The 19,797-nt window shown below is 35.1% G+C and overlaps 1 protein-coding gene across 3 annotated transcripts in view; it reads right to left on the minus strand.

Annotated features, from left to right (window-relative positions):
• The window catches only part of LOC140155735 (V-type proton ATPase 116 kDa subunit a 1-like), a 32,492-nt gene extending 13,275 nt beyond the window's left edge, over positions 1-19,217 (minus strand). Inside the window, exons 1-13 of one of the 3 annotated variants that reach the window (XM_072178678.1) lie at positions 19,147-19,217; positions 16,061-16,242; positions 15,234-15,312; positions 14,443-14,540; positions 13,848-13,976; positions 10,080-10,139; positions 4,003-4,106; positions 3,506-3,632; positions 3,031-3,113; positions 2,598-2,691; positions 2,017-2,229; positions 1,195-1,345; positions 445-581 (exon numbers count right to left, since the gene is read on the minus strand). In XM_072178678.1, coding sequence (XP_072034779.1) covers positions 445-581; positions 1,195-1,345; positions 2,017-2,229; positions 2,598-2,691; positions 3,031-3,113; positions 3,506-3,632; positions 4,003-4,106; positions 10,080-10,139; positions 13,848-13,976; positions 14,443-14,540; positions 15,234-15,312; positions 16,061-16,177 — 1,392 coding nt within the window. In that variant the 5' untranslated portion in view covers positions 16,178-16,242; positions 19,147-19,217. The remainder of the gene's footprint in view (positions 1-444; positions 582-1,194; positions 1,346-2,016; positions 2,230-2,597; positions 2,692-3,030; positions 3,114-3,505; positions 3,633-4,002; positions 4,107-10,079; positions 10,140-13,847; positions 13,977-14,442; positions 14,541-15,233; positions 15,313-16,060; positions 16,243-19,146) is intronic. The other 2 variants (XM_072178695.1, XM_072178686.1) reach the window with 2 other exon arrangements.
• Positions 19,218-19,797: the final 580 nt, after the last annotated feature.

The following is a 19,797-nucleotide window of genomic DNA, read 5'->3' on the forward strand; positions in this document are numbered from 1 at the left end:
CTTAATTTTCCTTCTGTTATGTACTTTGTTGTTCATTATTGAATAAAAGTGATTTGATATACTTATATGGGGTTAAAAGCCAAAAGGTGTATACCGTATTTCGTCGAATAAACGCCCCTGGGGGCGTTACATTTTCCCAAGGGGGGGCGTTTATTAGAGGTCATTTTTAGCACGAAAATTCCTGTTAAAATCATTAGGTAAGCTTAAAAGTCACGCTAAAATGACGAACTATGACCTTTTGACACTGACTTTTGGTTCACTTCCGGGTTCGGATGCAGATTTTCGCCATTTATTGCTGCTACTCGCGACCATGTGAGCAACTTGGTAAGCTTACTACACAAGATAGCATGGAAATATCGGAATGTTTGAAACATCTTGGTTGAAAAAAGTGGTGGGGGGCATTTATTTGAGTGGGGTATACGAAATACGGTATGTATCACTCACATCATCCTGTGCCAATTTGATGAGTTTCTTCTCAAATAATACCATCCACAGTCCAAAGAGGAACATGATGAAACCATGACCAAGATCACCAAACATCACAGAGAACAGAAATGGGAATGTTATGATGGCATAGGGAGCTGTGAAAGAAGAAAAAATATCAGAAATAGAAATTTAGGTTTACTGTCAAAAAATGGTTAATGATGATTTGTAAGTACTAAAGGTATTACCAAAAGGCAGTCTCATAGTTCAGGTACGCTCTGCAGTAGTCCTGAATATGTACCTAGGTGAAATGTGCATGTACAACAGATGGGGAATGAAAAGGGCTCAAATCCCCCGTCGCGGGTGCCAAATTCAATAGCTTTACATTTACTGTCATAAAATGATGATGATTTGTAAGTAGAGGATAACTTTTCATATACTAAAGGTATTATCAAAAGGCAGTCTCATAATTCAGGTACGCTCTGCAGTAGTCATGAATATGTACCCAGGTGAAATGTGCAATGACAACAAAAAAAGGTACATGGGTCATCAAATCATGTTGTGTGCGCAAAAGCTCAATCAGTGAAATATGAGTAGTACAAGTATGTGTTAGGCTCAACAGCACGAAGTACCAGCCAATGACAAGCCTTGATTGTGTTTGTTGTCTGCACTGCGCAGGCGTCAAACCACTCATGATAAATGTAACTTGTGTATTTTATTACCAACATTACAAATATTACCAACATGTTGGCTTTATTTTCTGTGACCTACCTGGGTTGACTTCCCTGTAATTGGCCACACCATATGCATCAACAATGCCTTGGAACACCTCAGTAAATTTGTTAGTCTTGTTGAATGTAGGGGGCGCTTCAGTTGTATCCATACGATTCAAAATGGATGGTACAGAAGAACCACTGCGCTCCTGTGATAAATGAGAAAGGGATTGAGGAGGTATCAATAAAGATGAAAATGTTTCAGTTTTAAACTATAAACAAATCTGAGTAGGCTGACAAGCTAAGAGATAGAATTAATCTTACTATGTGCCATGGTTTCTAACATATTTGATCCTATTAAGGTAGTATGAGCAGCTACGGTGTCATGCTCAGATTTGCTTGAAAATAATACAGAATATGTAGATGGGTTATAAAAACTCACCTGCCAACTCCATAGACTTTGCACATGGAGTGTTTTTGGCATGTTGCCAAGTTCATCAAATCAGCTTAATTTATGAAAACAGATAATTTGATGAATGTGATTTTTTCCCCTTTATACCCACTGCATAAATCTGGTTTTTGACTTATGTGGTTGCAAAAATGCTACTTAATAAGGACTGTGATTTTCCCCCAAAATTTTACTTTTAACAAAGGAGATATTTAATGGTAATGTTAGTACTTTTGTCAATTTTCTTGACTTTTTTTCTAGAAACACTAAATTACCTAAATTCTAGAATTTTTTTGGAGCCAACTATAGGTCCAATTTAAACAAACAAGGTGTCATATAAAAGCTGCAATCAAAGATTCCATGATCTGCTGCTACCAATAGGGCTAATGCCAACCCTACAAGCTAACAATGTGCCATAAGTTAAATACTTACCGTTCCTCTCCTGAGAGCCATCTGGATCTTATCCAAGTCTTGTACTGGACACCAGCATTCTGCAATCAGACACTTCTGAGTAACGTCCAGGTTGAACAGATTCAGAGTGTGGTAGATAGCTTTCAGCTTGCCAACCTTAATGAACCAGACACGGACGTTCTTGGCAGCAGATGACAAGACACGCTGACGATGCTCTTCTGTTTGGCCCAAGACCTGCAATTTACAAGTATTTATTGGTAGTTATCCATTTTTTTTCCATGGGAGATGAGGAGAAACCATCCATCTTGAAACAGTAATCACCACTTCTCTATTGCAACCAATTATTGGAAATGTTTACAGGGACACCAAGATTTGTAAAATCAGTTGAAGGTTATGAACATGATGCACACGCATACACCCCCCAACAAGAGTCTCCGAGATAAACTTAGTGTATGCCTGAATCAAAGTTTGCTTCAAAATTGATTACAGTAATGTTATATGTTATGCCACTGCTACTATTCTATACTATGGGTAACTACATGTTGTCATATTACAGCATAACAAATGCACAAAAAATGAAGACATGAAATGATATGACATACCGCTTGCAAGTCTTCAATCCTGGTCATTACACCAATAGCCATCTCCCTCCTCTCTGCCTGGGTTTCTGGGCATGGATACAGTGTGGCACGGAATCTATACAAAAATAAGAAGCATTCAAATGATTTCATGAAAGCAATAACATTTTACGGCTAGCTACATGAATATCAGCCAGAGCTACGAAAGGAACAGGTTATGAAGTTACAATCTATCAACAGAGAATACAGTATCATTGCTGAACAGCCAAGTAGATAAGATTATGGACATTTACTAAAACTCATGCCTTTTGTTTAGAACATGACTCTGTTAAGATAGAGATACTTCTTTTTATATGCAGCTTTAGATAAACATGTATCAATGGGGTCCTTTTTGGTCTCAAAAATAACACACACAACAACAGATAATTTGATATTGGATTTATCAATTCTTTCTTACCCTTCACAGATCTTCTTAACCCTGGTCTTTAGCTGGTCACCTTGAAAGAAGATGATGAATACAGACTTGTGCACTTGGTCATTCTATTGGAGAAACAAACAAAAGAAACCACCATTGTAAACTCCTTATATGTTTCTTTATATGTCATTCATAATGATCTCATCAGAAATGGAATGATATAGGCTAAATTTTGGGAAAGACTTTTATTATTAACTTTTTAAAATTCACATTTTGTTTGATCGTTAAATATAAATGATTTTAAGATCTGAAAATTGAATTGACACTCTTTAATAAATATTGTGAAGATGATGTACAGACTGAATTCATGGACATATATGGAGTATTAAAAAAGCTTGGATCCAGGAAGTTCTTTGGGCATTTGGAGGAAATCTATTAAAGAAATACATAAGAACCTGTTTGGAAATATTGTATTTTTGTGGGACAATTGGCGCTAGTATCAATGAAATGTACTTACAGTGCTTGGATCCTCCAGTGGTGTTTCAATCTCTGTCTGACGTAAGAACACATTACCCCTGCATACACGCCACAACATCTGCTCAAAGGCTGGAATACGCTCTCGTTGGATCACACCAGCCACAAACCTATGAACAAGTTAAAAATAACTTTGCTGATTTAAAATCTGGTTGATAATGCACACTTAATTATATATCAGGCTTATAGTTGTCTGGCATAAATGCAGCAAAGCTCTAACATTGTTAACATATTTTCACTTTTTTCTTCAATAAAATATATGGTTAAAAGTTACTACATTTTTAGCTACTCGTACACATCTTAATATAGGATGACAATATATTTTAATTTGGCATGCTTAAAAATATGGTAACGAGCTGTATGAGCAATGTGACTGTAATCAGGTGCATCTAACAAATGCTCATCTGGTACTATATACCTAGTAGAGTGTACTAAATAACATCTTTAGTTTGAATAATTTATCTACACAAGTATGTTTACCCCAGCCTCATGGCTTGTCCGATCCTTGGTCCTTCATCTCCTAGCAACGTGTGAGACTCCTCCTCCCGGTCTGCATCATGCATCTGCTGATGATGAAATCCGGCCTGCATTAATGGTTCGTTGGAAGAGGAGACATGGGAAAATGGGAGGGTTCCACAGTTGAAACACATCCAACACAAAAGCAGTGCCCACATATGAGCAAACCATGCAACATGACAACAATATGCAGAATAAAAAATAAGGCACACATAAGTAAGTAGATCAGATCTATGCTGTCAACTTGCAATAAATAGAGTTTTCTGATGAAGTTTTGCTGTCACTTTTGGTTCTGTTATCATTAAGAACTGATGTTTTAACATTTAAATAAATAAGATACAATTTTGTTGCCCTGTTTCTTTATTTGCATTTGACAATTGCCAGTGCATTTATTAGACAGACTTCTTAACTCTATTAATTTAATCAGATGCTCCAAATTGTTTTGTTTTACCCAGATTCAGACAAACTTGAGAAACAGTTCCATGTACCCATAAAGCCCCTTGATTTGTAAGCTGAACAGCATACCTTGTCTACTTTGTTGTTATTCTAATACAAACATATAAAACAATAATGGAACTAAAAAAGAAGAAATTTAGCTTGTGGTGTTATGTGGTATTTACTCGAGCCTGTGTTACTAAACAACTGGATTGAGCAGGTTAGCTATTAGCAATCAGTATTTTATCAAAATGATTCAATTAAGGCTTTTTGAAATCAATAGATTAATGAACTAATCAATCTTAATCAATCAATACCAAGGTTGGCAAATGAATATTGAAACTAATGACAGAGAAATTCTTAAAGGGTGATGTACATGTAAAATACCATTTGTATGTACCTAATTGATCACATTAAAGCCATCAATATCAAACTGATTTAGTATCACAGCTATTTAGCAGCATCCACAATAACACCAAATACTGAAATTTTAATGAACATATTTTCAGGCCTTTCTTAACTGAATTTCGACAGTAAATATAAAAGAACAGAAACAAATGACATGCAGCATTTAATACAAAGCAAATGTGAAATGCACTTTAGAGCTGTGTGTAGTTCAATGTGTTCCAACTTAATTGTGTAATGCATAAGGAGTGCAAACATGAAATCTAAAAATATATATGAATAAATTATAATAAATAAATTTAAACAAACAAACAAACAAACAAATAAATAAATAAATAAATAAATAAATAAATAAATAAATAAATAAATAAATAAATAAATAAATAAATAAATAAATAAATAAATAAATAATAAAATTTGTAGGTCTCTGAAAAAATTAAAATGGAACTTAAAGTTTGAGAAATGAAAGTATAATAGGGAATTAATTCATCAAACTGTGTCATTTTAACATTTTGTCTGACCTTTATGATCAAGATAAAAACACTGCTTCCATAATTTGAACTACATCTATCCAATTCCGCTGCAATTTTTTTGCAAACATTTAAAGTTGTATTTCATGATCCACAGCCTCATCTCCCACTTTTCTCAAAAAAGATGAGATTTTTATACCACTGGAAACCTCTGGGCTACTTAATGTTTATGTACAAAACATTCCTTGCAGATCAATTCGTTTAGCAAAATTATGGTCAAATTTGAATTACGTTCTGGTACACCAGAACGAAATTACAACACAGTGGCCTATGGAGTACTGTTATACACATAATCATAGTCCATTACATATTAACTATATGTATAACACCTAATCACTTCCTACATTCATTGGATTTATATCTTTATACTGTATGCAAACTATTTTCAACTCATACTTTTGGATCTGCTGTGAGTCAGCATGTCTGATTGTAAAATAGTCGATTAAATAGCATCCTGTTAATTGCAAGCAAAAATCAAAGCATGTAACAACATGAAGGCTCTAGCTAACGAAGGCTTCATTCATTAGTAACAGCTACTGCATTATAGGCAGTAATGATGTTTTGAGAGCATGTATTAAAAGTTATTGCTATTGTTAATTTTGTTCCCTTTTTTTTCTTTCTTTCATGCTAGGGATCATTACTCCAATCAAATCTAATGCTTTTTTATTATACTTGATAACTGCTCTGAGCACAGGCAATTAGACCGACTTAATGTTCATTAATAGGTCTTTCATCCAGTATCTGGCCACAAACGACTTAATGTTCATTACATTACACATCATGCAATGCAATATAATAGCGGAAACCATGCACAATAATGGCAGCGTTTGTAATGAAATCTTGGAAGTACTGCTGATAGGTGATTGCACTTACTAATATGGCAAGTGTACAATATGCAAATGGATTCATACTGGTTTTAGTAATGTTTCGGATAAAGAAGCTGTCTTGAACGATGACAGTGGATTGAATAAGCATGGTTTGTACTTGTTTATTTGTATACTTGTTGCTTCACTGCTTGCCGGGCCGTTTTGCACGTCCGTATAACTGTACACTTCTAATATAGATAAAATATTGTTAGATGGCGATATCGCGATATGTTTTGGCCACCATATGTGAAAGACTGGCAATACCCAGGCATAGAAGCAATCATGGAAATGAATGACATGCAGATTGCAAATTTACACTGAATGAATTAAAGGATTTTCACCTAAAGTGACCAGACAGGAATTTTTACCACTTCAATCTTTATCCTAAAACATCAATGCCTATATAGAAGTGTCAGATGTGTACAAGCATCGTTGGTGCACAAAACTATAATGCTGGCCTAACATAGGGCATACTCATAAGCATCTTACTATGACTGTGTTAGTTTAGCTTGGGGTCTTACAGTTATGTCGCAAAGAATTTATTTAAACAGGTCTCTTGTTTAAAAGTTGTTTGCTGTGTTATGTTGTTTGCTTTCACCAGTTTTGTGCAATGCCTGGTCCCCGTGATAGAACAAAAGATTATTAATAATTGTACTATCCACAGAATACGTAACTCAAATATAGAAGAAATAAAACAAATAATCAAATGTCCCCATGTTCCAGTGATGAAATTTGCTCAGAATAAACCTTGCAGTATTAGCAAGACCAATTACCATGCTAACCTAAACCACAAACCATTACAAAACCGGAATAGTTCTAAAACTGAATAATTAAAATTACTAAAATCCTAAACCCAACCTGTTTCAGTTAAGCCATGGCTATAAAGACCAATGGTGAAACACAACCGCATCCACTGACTGTTCAGGCTTCAACATATTTTGTTTTTGTTGAGCAGTGAGCACTAACCAATTATCAATTTCCTACTTTGGCTTAAGAAATGCATATATCATGCAATAACCATGTTTTGACATCAACCCTATCTGACTCCCACGGAAAATCAGCATGGAAAAAAAGATTGCACCTTTCATTGGTTAATAGCCAAATACATGATGTTAGAGTTGAAGCAACAAAGTGGCTTGAAAGCAGCAACATGTACCATATTCTAACCTAATTAGTGCCCCTCTCCTACAATGTAATAAGCTGTCCCTGTGAACTTTTTAAACATACATCTGTGTAAGCGTCCCTTTCAGTACATATGAAGCACTAAAAAGGACAAGAATGCCAGTTAAATCACATCAAAAGCATCTCAGCATTGAGTTGCATAAGTACTAACATTTGTTCTCCTGGCATTATTTCTATTTTCCTGAATAAGATTGTATCCAGTTTGACTTTCAAAATACGGTAATTATATAGCATCTCTTTTTGATTAACTCTTTAAGCACCCCGGGCACTAATTAAGCTGAATACAATATGCATGAATTGTTATCACAATAAGCCAATGGCTAAAGCAGTGGCTAAGAATTGGGCAGTCTATGTACTTCCAATTACTTACTAGGATAAGTTGCACTTGTCTGATATTCGCTTTCAACAAGTTTCAAGTCCTATATTTATAATGTAGTCATCAATGTAACTGCAAGCCCACTAATAACTTTTAATTATGATATGTTAGCATTTTCAAAACAAAATTGATGCACAATTACTAAAAAATGCAGTAATTTGTTAGAAGAACATGAATGATGCAAACTAAATATAACAAGATAAACTTCTAGTTCAAATTGTGCAAATTTTATAACAAAGTATTCAGCAGTTAGAAATCACAATCAATTTGCTAAAATGCCAACAATCACTTCAGCAGAATAACAATCTGGAGTTATATTTAAACCTACTATAGTAAAATGTTGCTACCTATGGGGGCCCTAAATAAATGCCTATGAAAAATGGCATTATGTGTAGATTCAAAAATACATCCTGTCTTAATAATTTTGCCAATGCCATGTAACTTTCCAAAACTGCCCAATTCTAAACAAGTTGCTGTTGCAGAGCAAATTCAGTAATCTGTGCTGGGATAACTTCAAAATATAAACAAGAAGAAAAATATCACTGTTAAAGATTTGATAAACATTGTGCCACACGTTTATAAATGTGATCAAGATTATAGCACTCTCTGATTCCTTCAGGCAGTGAGTTCATTCGCTTTGATGCACCTGTGATGCCAATAAGCTGCCTTGTACAATCATTTACAAGACAAAGTGCAGTGACTAAGGGGGAAAATAAGCAGGCTCTAGGCTCTATTGTCCACTAGTTACCATGAAAGCATTCCTGGTTAGCCTCTTGTAATGTAAACCATGACTGGGAGCTACTTTGAGCTCTAAAACTCTCTCTCAGCAACAGGTCTCAATATCTCATACTGCATGCCAGAATACACATACATGTAGCAGTGTGTTAACTCCTGGTTGGTTGGTTTAAGGTGTAGATGGGTACATGTTTGATACATGTGTAGTTGGATCCTGCCCACAATGATGGATGATCATGTATAGTAAAGTCGCTGGGTGGGCGCTTAAAGGAGCATAGGCGTTAAATGGAACTAATAGTAATCACTGGCTTGGGAAAGCAGAATGCACTATTATAGATATAGATGAAGTGTGAAGTAGTGCTAATAATATGTGCCTGGACACCTCGAATAAGCTGTAAAGTCCCCCTCTGGTCATTTTTACTTTTTTACATATTTGCAAAGAGCATGTTTCAGGGATTAAAATGACACCTCAATGAACTTAATATGACAATCAGAAGCGAAGTTATGGCTTGTAATAGGTTGTCATAAATCAAAACGCGAAACCGAGAAAAACGCGTTCAAAGTTAGGGAAGCATAATGACCACTCATCAGATGGGCCTCAGAAAATGTAAATTAGTTCACATTTCCACTTATTTCTTTAAAATAAAACTTTGTATGTGTTTAGAAGAAAGCTTAAACATTTCAAATCTGCAAAAATCTCAACTTCGCCAAAATACGAGATTTGCATATATTTTCACCTGTAGCTCGAAATGAAGTTTGCCGAGTTTACGGCTCATTCGCCGCGTCCAGCCACATATTATTACTAATATGTACATCTTCAAATTAAATTTTGATTCAAATTAAAACTGCAAATACTTCAAACAGTTTGAATTTGGTGAATTCCAAATTATAAAACCCCTGTTGGGTCACCATGACTTCTCATGGTAAGAGATTAGTAATTCAACACAGTTACACTTGATTTTTTTAAATCAAAAACTTGAAAAATTTTAAAAGGAAAACAAGAATTCAATAAACTAAAAAACATGAGTATTTTATACTCGCACTTACATGTACACTTTCATCATGCAAAATTTGACTTAACTGATAAGTCTGGATTGAAGAAAATATTCAAACATCAGCATTTGCACATGGTTGAATTCACTCCTCTTTGTTACTTGCACAGGTACACAAAATGCTTTAAATGTCTGCTACCACTTATGTATTTGTGCAACTCTTTTTGCGAGTTGAAAGTAATTGAACGAAAAGGAAGAAAAGGTGTGAGTGTACACTATGCACCTGTTAAATGTAATCCTTAATTTCTGAAAATGTTAACTTTTCCATTTTCTAGAACGCACAATTTTTTTCCCCTTTTACAAAGCATCAATTTATTACTCATTTTGGATTCTCAGGTACATGATGTCACTGATGTTTACTGCCCATATTTTGAAGTTATCCCCTCAAAGAACCATGAAGCGATACAAGCCATAAGTACAGCAGGTTAGCTGCGTATTTCTAATTTATATTCCAACCTACATGTATTTTGTATCTTAAGAAAGGCATCACCAAAGAATCACCAACAAGGTCCAGCGTAGTCTGTAAAAAGTTTGTATACAACTTTAGTTTTAAAGTCTACTCCCTATTCATATGTTGATTTTACAAGTTTTATTGCACAAGTGGTGCACTTTACACTGGGTGATTCCAATTGTTTTTGTATTTTATAGCAATGCTTTCGGTTTCTGTTTTTTCGGTTTCTCTATAATACTCAATGAGGTACAACCAAAATTACAGACTTCACCATGTTTGTGTGTCCCTCATGGGGTGAGAAAATAATGCACCTCTGGATTGTTTTGATATGCATCTGTAAAAATCTGGCAAACTTTGATTCAACGTATGTGGTTGATTGTTTGCATTCTTTGTTTTAGGTGTTATGCCCAAAACACCAGCTAAGTACTGCATGTGAAAACCTTTGTAATGCTGAAGCTTTAAGATGTAAATGATCATTTCATTTCAGGCTTTAGCCCATATACACCAGAGGTATACTATTTGCCTTCCATGAGAGACAAAACCAATATGGCAGATTTAGCATATAATTTGGTCCACCTCAAGTTCAGTAGTGACATATGTGCGTATTTTGCTCACCGCAGTATCAAATCGCGAGCATATATATATATAATGTTAAATATGCTGAGTGTACACGCACAGGTACAGAGGGGTTTGTTGGCACGCTTGCAGCGCAACCGCGAAAAAGCATTGACGTCACTACCAAACTTAAGGTGAAGCAAATTATAGCTCTGGGAAATTTTGAGTTGGTACTCTTTGGGTTTAATCTCTTTGAGTGTCCTTCATTTGACTGATAACAAAATTAATGAGCCTCAGAATGAGAGAAAACCTCTTATGTGATGTAACAAACAGATATGCCTCATTCTAATGGGTAGCAAATTATGTTTTATTTGGACTCATTATGTGACTTAAATTGTGAGGCAATCTGTCCAGAAACAGAAATCAATAGAGTACAATTGAGCGAGACAAAAACTTTAACGATGCCAACTTGTACAAAAACTTGAAAAGACCCAATGCAAGTGTTCTGTGTGTCAGCAGGTGTCTATAATGAAACACAAAGATAAAAAGACAAGTCCACGTCCGAAATTCTGCCATACTGAGCAGGTCTGCAACCAATCACGGCACGCCTTTGCCCTGACATCAGACGCGAACTAGTCTTTTTATCTCTGTCTTTCATTATATATACCAGGTATGTCCTACACTTGTCCATTGAACTTGAAGACAAAGTATGTGCTAATTTTAGAATTTTTCGAGTAAATTAATGTACAGTCAGAAGGTTGGCTAATCGTTGTGTGAAAAATGCACAGCATAATTTGGCTATAAAATGTAATAGTGCTATAGGTTGTAACCAAATTGCAGACATAAAGGTGCTTTTAATATGAATGCATGAAGGGCTATATTGCCTATGACATTATGACAATCAAACATTTGAAATAAATTGGTCCAAATACATACAAGCCTACTGTTAACAAACTATGTCATTAATATTCCATGATGATTTCATCTGGGTAAATTGTTAGGGATACAGAATTAATGTGGGTATCTAGGTTTAGCCTTACTGTAAATGCATTGTGCATGAAATGAGATGCACCATTGGTGAAAATGAAATTCTACAACAATAATTTACTTGTTGAAATTACGGGATTGATATGAGCATATTTTAGGAAATGACAGAAGCGCCCTATATCCTTTTAAAGCAACTATGTGCAAAAAAGCGTTAATATAGAGGGAATCATAGTTTATTTCTTTATGGACCCTGCCAAATGAAAATTAGTCTTTTAATTGCATTTTGGAAAAATATCTGGAAATCTCTGAAAACAAATTAACATTTGTATCTAAAGCTCTATATCATCTATAGGATTTTAGACAAAAAATAATCATAAACTTGTGCCTCGTAAACATAATGTCAAAAACCTTGTGTGCTATGGATATTACCAAATAGTCAAGGGATGATTTGTAAAACATCTGGTAGTACTGCGTAGGTAGGCAAGGATGATGGAGCACCATATTATAAATGGATTAAGCTATGTGTAGTGGCATGATGAAGGAGCTGCACCCATACAGGACACACAGGATATTTCAGGGCAACTGTTAAATATCATGACATTACAAGTCACTAGTGTAAGCTTATAAAATGTCCAGTGCAAGCAGTTTTAGTAAAATAAGAATTTTTTTCAGATATACAGTTAACTCCTCCAGAATTCCAGTATATTTAGGACATAGGCCTACACTTAGAATTTTACATCATTGAATTTGATTTCAAAAGTACAAAATGGTTCCACTGAAGTAAGATTAAGAATCTAAATGACAAGGAAGCAACTTCAGCAAGAATGCAAAATTACACCAAATATCTGAACTCATTTCAAAAATTGTTCATTCTGGAAATGAAATGCATACTCATACTTATGATTGGAGTAGCAATGAATTATGAATGGTTTACAGCCCATAATAAACCGGATGCGCCATACGATTACTTTAAAAGTGTGCACAATCTATAGGCCTACTCATAAACGAATAAACACTGATAATGAAAGAATAGAGACAGAAACAATTTTTTTAAACCAACAATAAAGACTGTATCTGAAAAAGAGTACTGGGTTCCACCTATGTTGTAAGTGTTAAATGTGATGTACTTTGTACTTGACTATACATGCTGTGAATATGAACCAATCCTATCTGACTAGCACACCACACATTTTGCTATATTGTATATCAAATGCATACTGTACATTACGGATCACACAAATCAAATCATATTCTAACTTCACTGCAAAAGTTAAGAAACAATTTAAAATTGCTTTTACTAATGAAAAATAAAAGAATAAAATTCATGAGGAAAAGAAATCACAAAAGTCACTAACCATGCAATTAATAAATGTGGGCTGCTTCACATGCAAATGGCAAGTAGGAAGGGGGCATCACATGGGCCATATTGTACATAATAATAATGTTATTTATTCATCAGGGTTCTAAGTAAATCTTGATACTTGCTTCACAGATAATCACTCACTAAAGAAATCTAAAAATTTGAATCTAGAAAGCCCGTAATACAAGTGCTACTAGATGTTTTATTGGTCAGATTGTCCTGCCTCTTGCATAGAGTCAAGCAAGATGTTTACTTTGAACCCTGATAAGATATCACAAACTCTAATACTACTAAATTTTACTAAATATGTACTTGTACACATACTGATTCACAATTTATGCACTGGTTCACTACATTGTAGTTACACTTGTACATTAGTATATCTTCATCATGCTATCACAAGTTCATAAACATCTACAAATTTATACCATTCTACTTGAAATACAACCATCAATATCTAACACATAACCACACACCGATACTGGACAATTTTAATATTATTATCATAATTCTTGGTATTAAAGATCTTATCAGAAAAGCTATGTTTTATCTCATAATGATAATCAACCTTTTGCAAAACATCCAAATATGTAAAGAAATTACTATGAAATCAAAATTGCAGTCATGCTGACATTATGACAAGAAATTCAATGAATGATGCATGGAGTAAAAATTAAATAGGATTTTGCCTGAAAGGGAGGATTTGTTATTAAGGGAAGAAATTATTTCCCATTAAACATGATAAAGAAGAACCTAACCAAATCAGAATTTCCTAAAATAATTTTGACCTCTTCACTCCTATCTTTGAAAGAGCTACTGATTTGAAGTGAGTTTGAAATTATTGGGCTAGGTCGGGTAGGTCAGGATAACTTTACCTCATCAAAGAAGTTTTGTGTCTTGCGTAAGATGTGCTTCAATTCTGTCAACTCCAAGAAATTACGTTTCAATGCCTCCTGGTTGGTATTCACTTCTTTCATTTCATTTTCCAGCTTCTCAAAACATGCCTATGAAGAGAAAAATATCAATTTAAAAAATAAAAGTTGAAAATCAGACCTGCCATACTTGATGAGCACCAAAATCACTAGTAGAATAAAAAATATCACTCTTGAACATAGAGTCCCAAATTGTTGAGTCAAGAAGGAAGAAATGGAGGATGAAAGGAACATACACAACTGTCAATATTAATTATTATTGTACCCAAGCATTTCTGGTTGCAAGCTGCATTTAAGTAGCCTGAGAACAAACTGATAACATTCCTATTCTATAGTTTGTTAGCTTATTATTGGTGAAAGTTATTCTGTTTTTGTTACTGCATGCATCAATAAAGTCCCAACTTACACTCGCGCAAATGTACAAAAGCGTGCACCAGTCATGCATTACGCATTAATGCTGTGCCCAATCGCACGCATGCCATTCTATATCAATACCTGATGCTTTTCACCAATTATAAGCCGAACAAACTGTACCTACCTCAAGGTCAATCATTTCCCTTGGTGCAGGAGCATCAGGATTCTCCCCTGTGTCAAGAATACTAATCTCTGCTCTATGAATTTCTTTCTCCAAGAAACCTGCAAATGTAATGAAACTATCACTGTAAGAATGACTTTTTCTTCTACAAAATATATGTTTTCATCAAGTGTTGAATTGCATTATTACAACTTTGAGGAGTAGCTGTTGTTTACAAAGTTACAACAGATACATGGACTATAAATCACAAAGTTTTGTAGTGTTACAGTTGTCCAAACTATTGTTTTGGACAGCTGCCTTTGAATGTATTTTCTTTTAACAGTTACTTGATTATTAACTGAACTCTAAGCTGTACACTATTGTAAATCATGAATGTCTTTGTCTGCTGTTTGGCACCTTTAAAATAAATTTTGACTCACTGTAACAAAATTTACAACTTCATGTACCATACATCATTTTTAAGGTAACTCTCAACCCTCAAAATGAGAATGTTAAACTAAGGTTGCTGTATTGGCATTAGAATAGAACACAATTACAAGCTAAAAGGTTTTGCTTTTGGATAGAGAGCAATCTAAGACATACAATTTAACCTTCACTCAATTGCTCTTGTGCTTCTATAATAAATCTCTCTAGTCAATTTGGCTTCCTTAGACAGTAGCATCCAAGTGGGATACACACATGATCAAAAGTGGTGTACCTGTAGAGCACGATGCGGCTGCGACATACAGATACAACACCTTTGATCTGTGTGTATCACTACAGTGCCAGTGGCTTCTCTGTTTCTCTGTACTTACGTAGTTTACGCTCCATCTCATCGCATCTTCTGACTTCATTGACAAATTTACGCTGGAATGCATTGACATCAGGATTAAGCTGAAATCAAACCAAAAAACATTTTTTTTCTATAAAAATAAAGTACTCATAGAGAGAATGAATAGCACAACATCAAAAACGGTCAGAACTTTTCAATTCCATGTAATGGTGATGTACATTTTTTATAACATGTCATTTGTTGCCATTCAGTGTACTGGTACCATATCTTCGAAACAACTGAACAACATGGCAGGATTTCAACTTAGCACCCACAGGCCAGCAGGTAACTTCTTCAGTTATGCTTTCACAGGATTTGATACAAAGTTAAGTTAAATGCATAATATGGCTGATGTCCTTACAAATGAGGGAAAACCAATATTTGATTTTTTGCATTTTTTTTTCAAAAATTATAGCGCATTGGTGACAAGTAAGATATGTATATTATAGGGGCAAGGACTAGAACTATTGCACTGGAAATTTTATTTCAGCACAAACAACAGTTGTGGAGTTACAGTCAAAAATGAGGGAAAACTAATATTTGATCAAAAATCAACTTTTTACAAGATTTTTTAACTTAATTCAAGATACTGTAGGATAGGCTTTTACTACGGGAGTTCATAACAATTAGTAAATTTTTAGCTGTTGCACAGTCAGACAAGTTCTGAACTTGTCTGATGCTGAACCCCCTAAAAAGTTACTAATTGTTAATTCAAGATCACACAGAATGTTAGTGCCGTATGTAAATACAACTAAAGATTTGGGGTGCAGACAAGTTAAGTTAAATGCATAATATGGCTGATGTCCTTACATCTCTAAATTGTACCAAACCCAGCTCTCCAAGCTCTGCTACACAGCTATATGCTGCCTCTGATTGGAGGAATAGCTGTGCCAGGCACATCTCTTCACTACGGAAGAGTGACCCCATGATGGATTATTTTACTTCTCAGTGAGATTAGTGTGCCCTTAGTGCTTTCCCCTGGTTCCTTCTTTCTGAAAAAAAAAATCAAACAAACAAAATGTTAACAGTGTTAAGAGATTTTTTCTTGTGGGACCTGACAGCACATCAGACACATCAAATTGCATTCTGAATACGAGGAATGTCCTTCTGATATTTTGAAATTGGTAATAATTAATATGATGATGGTTAATTGATATTTTTGACATTTAAATTTAATGATTGTACTTCTAAAATTCCATTGCTTTACACAGTATTATGCTTCAGCGAATCATGTACAACTATGAAGCTCATCGTTGCTCAAGAAGTCTAGCCAAGAATTTGCTCACCGATAACTTCACATTCTAGGCTAGAGACCATTGCATTCAAAATCTAGTCTGATTCGCTGAAGCATGACACCGTGTAAAGCAATGGAAGTTCAGAAGTAAACACAATCGATCAAGACAGGTGATTGCATCAAAAATGTTGCTAAAATTTCATTTCAGCAAAATTTTAGACTGTCCAAAATAGGCAAATCTTGCTCAAATGATTCGGTTGACTCATTGAAAGTTTTGGCTAGACTTCTCGAGCATTGATGAGTAAGGCTGGCATTTTCGGGTGGGCTCGCATACCCGCCTGAGATTACATTACGGTCGTGCGTCATGAATTGGGGTATAGGAAAAGGTGGTGGTGTTACATTAAAAAAAAAAATTCAGGACGTTTTGGCCCAGATCTCAAGAATGTAGAGGGCTACTGAACTACTGTCTGTTCAATTAGCTTAGATTCTTGAATTTTTAAGATATTTGAAAAAATAAAAACTTGTGGCCAAAAGTCATCAAAGAAAAGTGTTAGCACAGCTCTAGACCTAACATAATTTATACTTTTCAAATTCCCAAGTTCAATTTAAAACCCCATTTCTTTTCAATTTTGCCTCATACTGGCAAATATTTTGCTGGACAATACTTCCTGATGGGATGGTCGAATAAATACCATCTCTGCGCATTGTGACATTCGTCCCCATTGCTCTAAATGGATTGATTCCAAAAGTTTATGGTACCCGACGTTCTCTACGGCTTTTTATAAAAATATCGGCGGAAAAAGACCAAAATTGAAAAGAAATGGGGTTTTAAATTGAACTTTAGAATTTGAAAAGTATAAATCATGTTAGGTCTAAGGCTGTGCTAACACTTTTCTTTGATGACTTTGACCACAATTTTATATCTTAAAAATTCAAGAATCTAAGCTAATTGAACAGACAGTAGAAATGGTCTCATTTTGTTGCTAATTTATCTACCTAAAACTGTGGAAAGTAAAAACTTCACACTGTATTTACTTTTTGAGATATTGCAATTCAAACGATGCAAAGTCGGGGATGGTGCCTACGGTTGAGGTGCCTACGGTTGAGGCGTGTGTTAAAGTATAGGGAATATTGATTTTCAGTGCCTCTCAAATTTATTTTTTACTGTAACTTCATGACCCAGCAATGTATTAGGATGGATTATGTACCATTGTTTTGGTATTTATGTCTAGTAGGTATAAACTTGACCAACTTTACTTTAATTTGTTGTTAATGTGCTGTATTCTGTGTCGTGGGTTCTAGGCTTTTCCTATACGTTACTGTACTAAGCATGCATTTGTGCTCCGAAATGTTCTGAATGTCATATTTCTTGAAGAAGTTACCCTACTTCTGTAAAAGTTAATATTTTTTAGAAGGAAATTTGATGAGGAATTCAAATATGCCATTGGTTTTTGTGTAGGACATGAAGGAAAAACGAAAAATCATAAAAATTTATGGACGACTTTTGAACACCCTGTATCTCAGTTAGGCTACATAACTCATCGTTACAAGTTTGCTTTTTTTGAGAGCCTATAATGTTATTAGTACATCTAAAAAGGTTTTAGCAGAATAGGTGTTTATGTTAGTGAGTAAGAGAGGAACCAATTTGTTTACTTTTTGAACGAAAATGTAACTTTTCCACCCTATATATAAATATTTGTGGCACTATATGAACTTAAAAGTTGAACAATAAACACTTTCAGCTTTATGATGATATAAAAATTGTAGGTTTCTGACAAACATGAGATGAATTACAATCATTTTTGTGTGAAAGCGTGATTATTTTTCTAATTTTGAATTTGAGCATGTAACGCATTTGGCCCCAATTCATGACACACGACCTTACCCTTAAGCCTCCAGCATACTTTCCTTTCAACATTTCAACCAATGACAAGCCTTTATTGTGACCGTTTGTCTGCAATGCGCGTGCGCCACGCCGCTCAGCGGCAAGCGGCAGGGTAGTATAAAACGGTAAAAACCAGCATTATTCCCAAAATTTCAGTTGATTCCGATTTTGCGTTTGCGAGTTATGCATGATTATGTGTATTACACTGCTCCAGGCATAGACAATGTGTTGTAATTTCGTTCTGGTATACCAGATTTAAAAAAATGTAAAATTTGCTAACTACTGAAGTGCTATTCAAGACTATGAGACTGTAAAGTTGTTTTCTTTAAACTTCCGTGGTCGTGCCTGTGCGTATCGCGTACACGAGCGTAAACACAAAAGCAATAAACAATCACGCTGATTGGCTGATCAATGCACTTGACAACAAGCCGGCTGACCCATTGGTCTTCAGCGCTGGTAGCGTAGTAAGCGATCTTGTTACTTCTACGCCGATCGCAATTCACCAGCGCTGCATACCGGACCACGGAAGTTTAAAGAAAACAACTTTAGGCCTAATTTAACATGTACATGTAGGCCTACCTACATGTGCAAAGTAATTTAAAGAAAAATCATTAAAAAAAAAAAGCTTAAAATTGTGTGCAATATTTTTCAGAATCAATACAATAATATACACAAATTTCTAATTCAATAGAATCACAAATATACATACATTGATTAAACAAATAAATTATCACTGTATCTTAAACAGATAAGATAAAAATTAAGACAAATATTTACCTCCCACACAAGCTGGTAGCGTACAGTTTTTACGGGCGTTAATTAATCTATGCAAATTTATTATTTTTTCCCAGGACGTCACCTGGTCACATGATCAGGTCACATGGGCTATGATCAAAACACAAAAATACTTCCGGGTAATGTTGCCATATTGAAAGTAAGAAATTTTGGGCGAGCCAAAAGGGGAGGGGGGGGGGGAAGTGATTTTTGGCACATATTCTTGGGGTGCCTATTAAATAAAACGCTCTAAAAAAGGCTCGCAACATGTATATAGACCATTTAGGGTTTGCAAATTGGGACCCCAAAAATTTGGCATGTGCACTATAGGGGGCAAAGATTTTTTGACGGGCCAAGGGGGAGGGGGGCAAGCAATTTTGGCGGGCCGAGGGGGTGGGGGGGCAAGCGATTTTTGGCTTGATGAAAAAAGATAGCGGAAAACTAAGCCGGGCAAACAGAAAGAAAGACTATTAAAATTGAGTTCACTTTTGATGTGAACATTTCAGAAACCGTGAAAACAGGAAATAAAATTGCACTGAAGAACACAAGAACACTGACAAAAACGATCGTGAGCAGGGGCGTAGCCAGCTTTCTTGTAATAATTATGAGCTCCGGGGGTGGTAAAATTTCCAAATTTTGGGATCCCAATTTGCA

Source organism: Amphiura filiformis, chromosome 1 (assembly GCF_039555335.1).
Source record: "Amphiura filiformis chromosome 1, Afil_fr2py, whole genome shotgun sequence".
In the NCBI taxonomy this organism is placed as follows: domain Eukaryota; kingdom Metazoa; phylum Echinodermata; class Ophiuroidea; order Amphilepidida; family Amphiuridae; genus Amphiura; species Amphiura filiformis.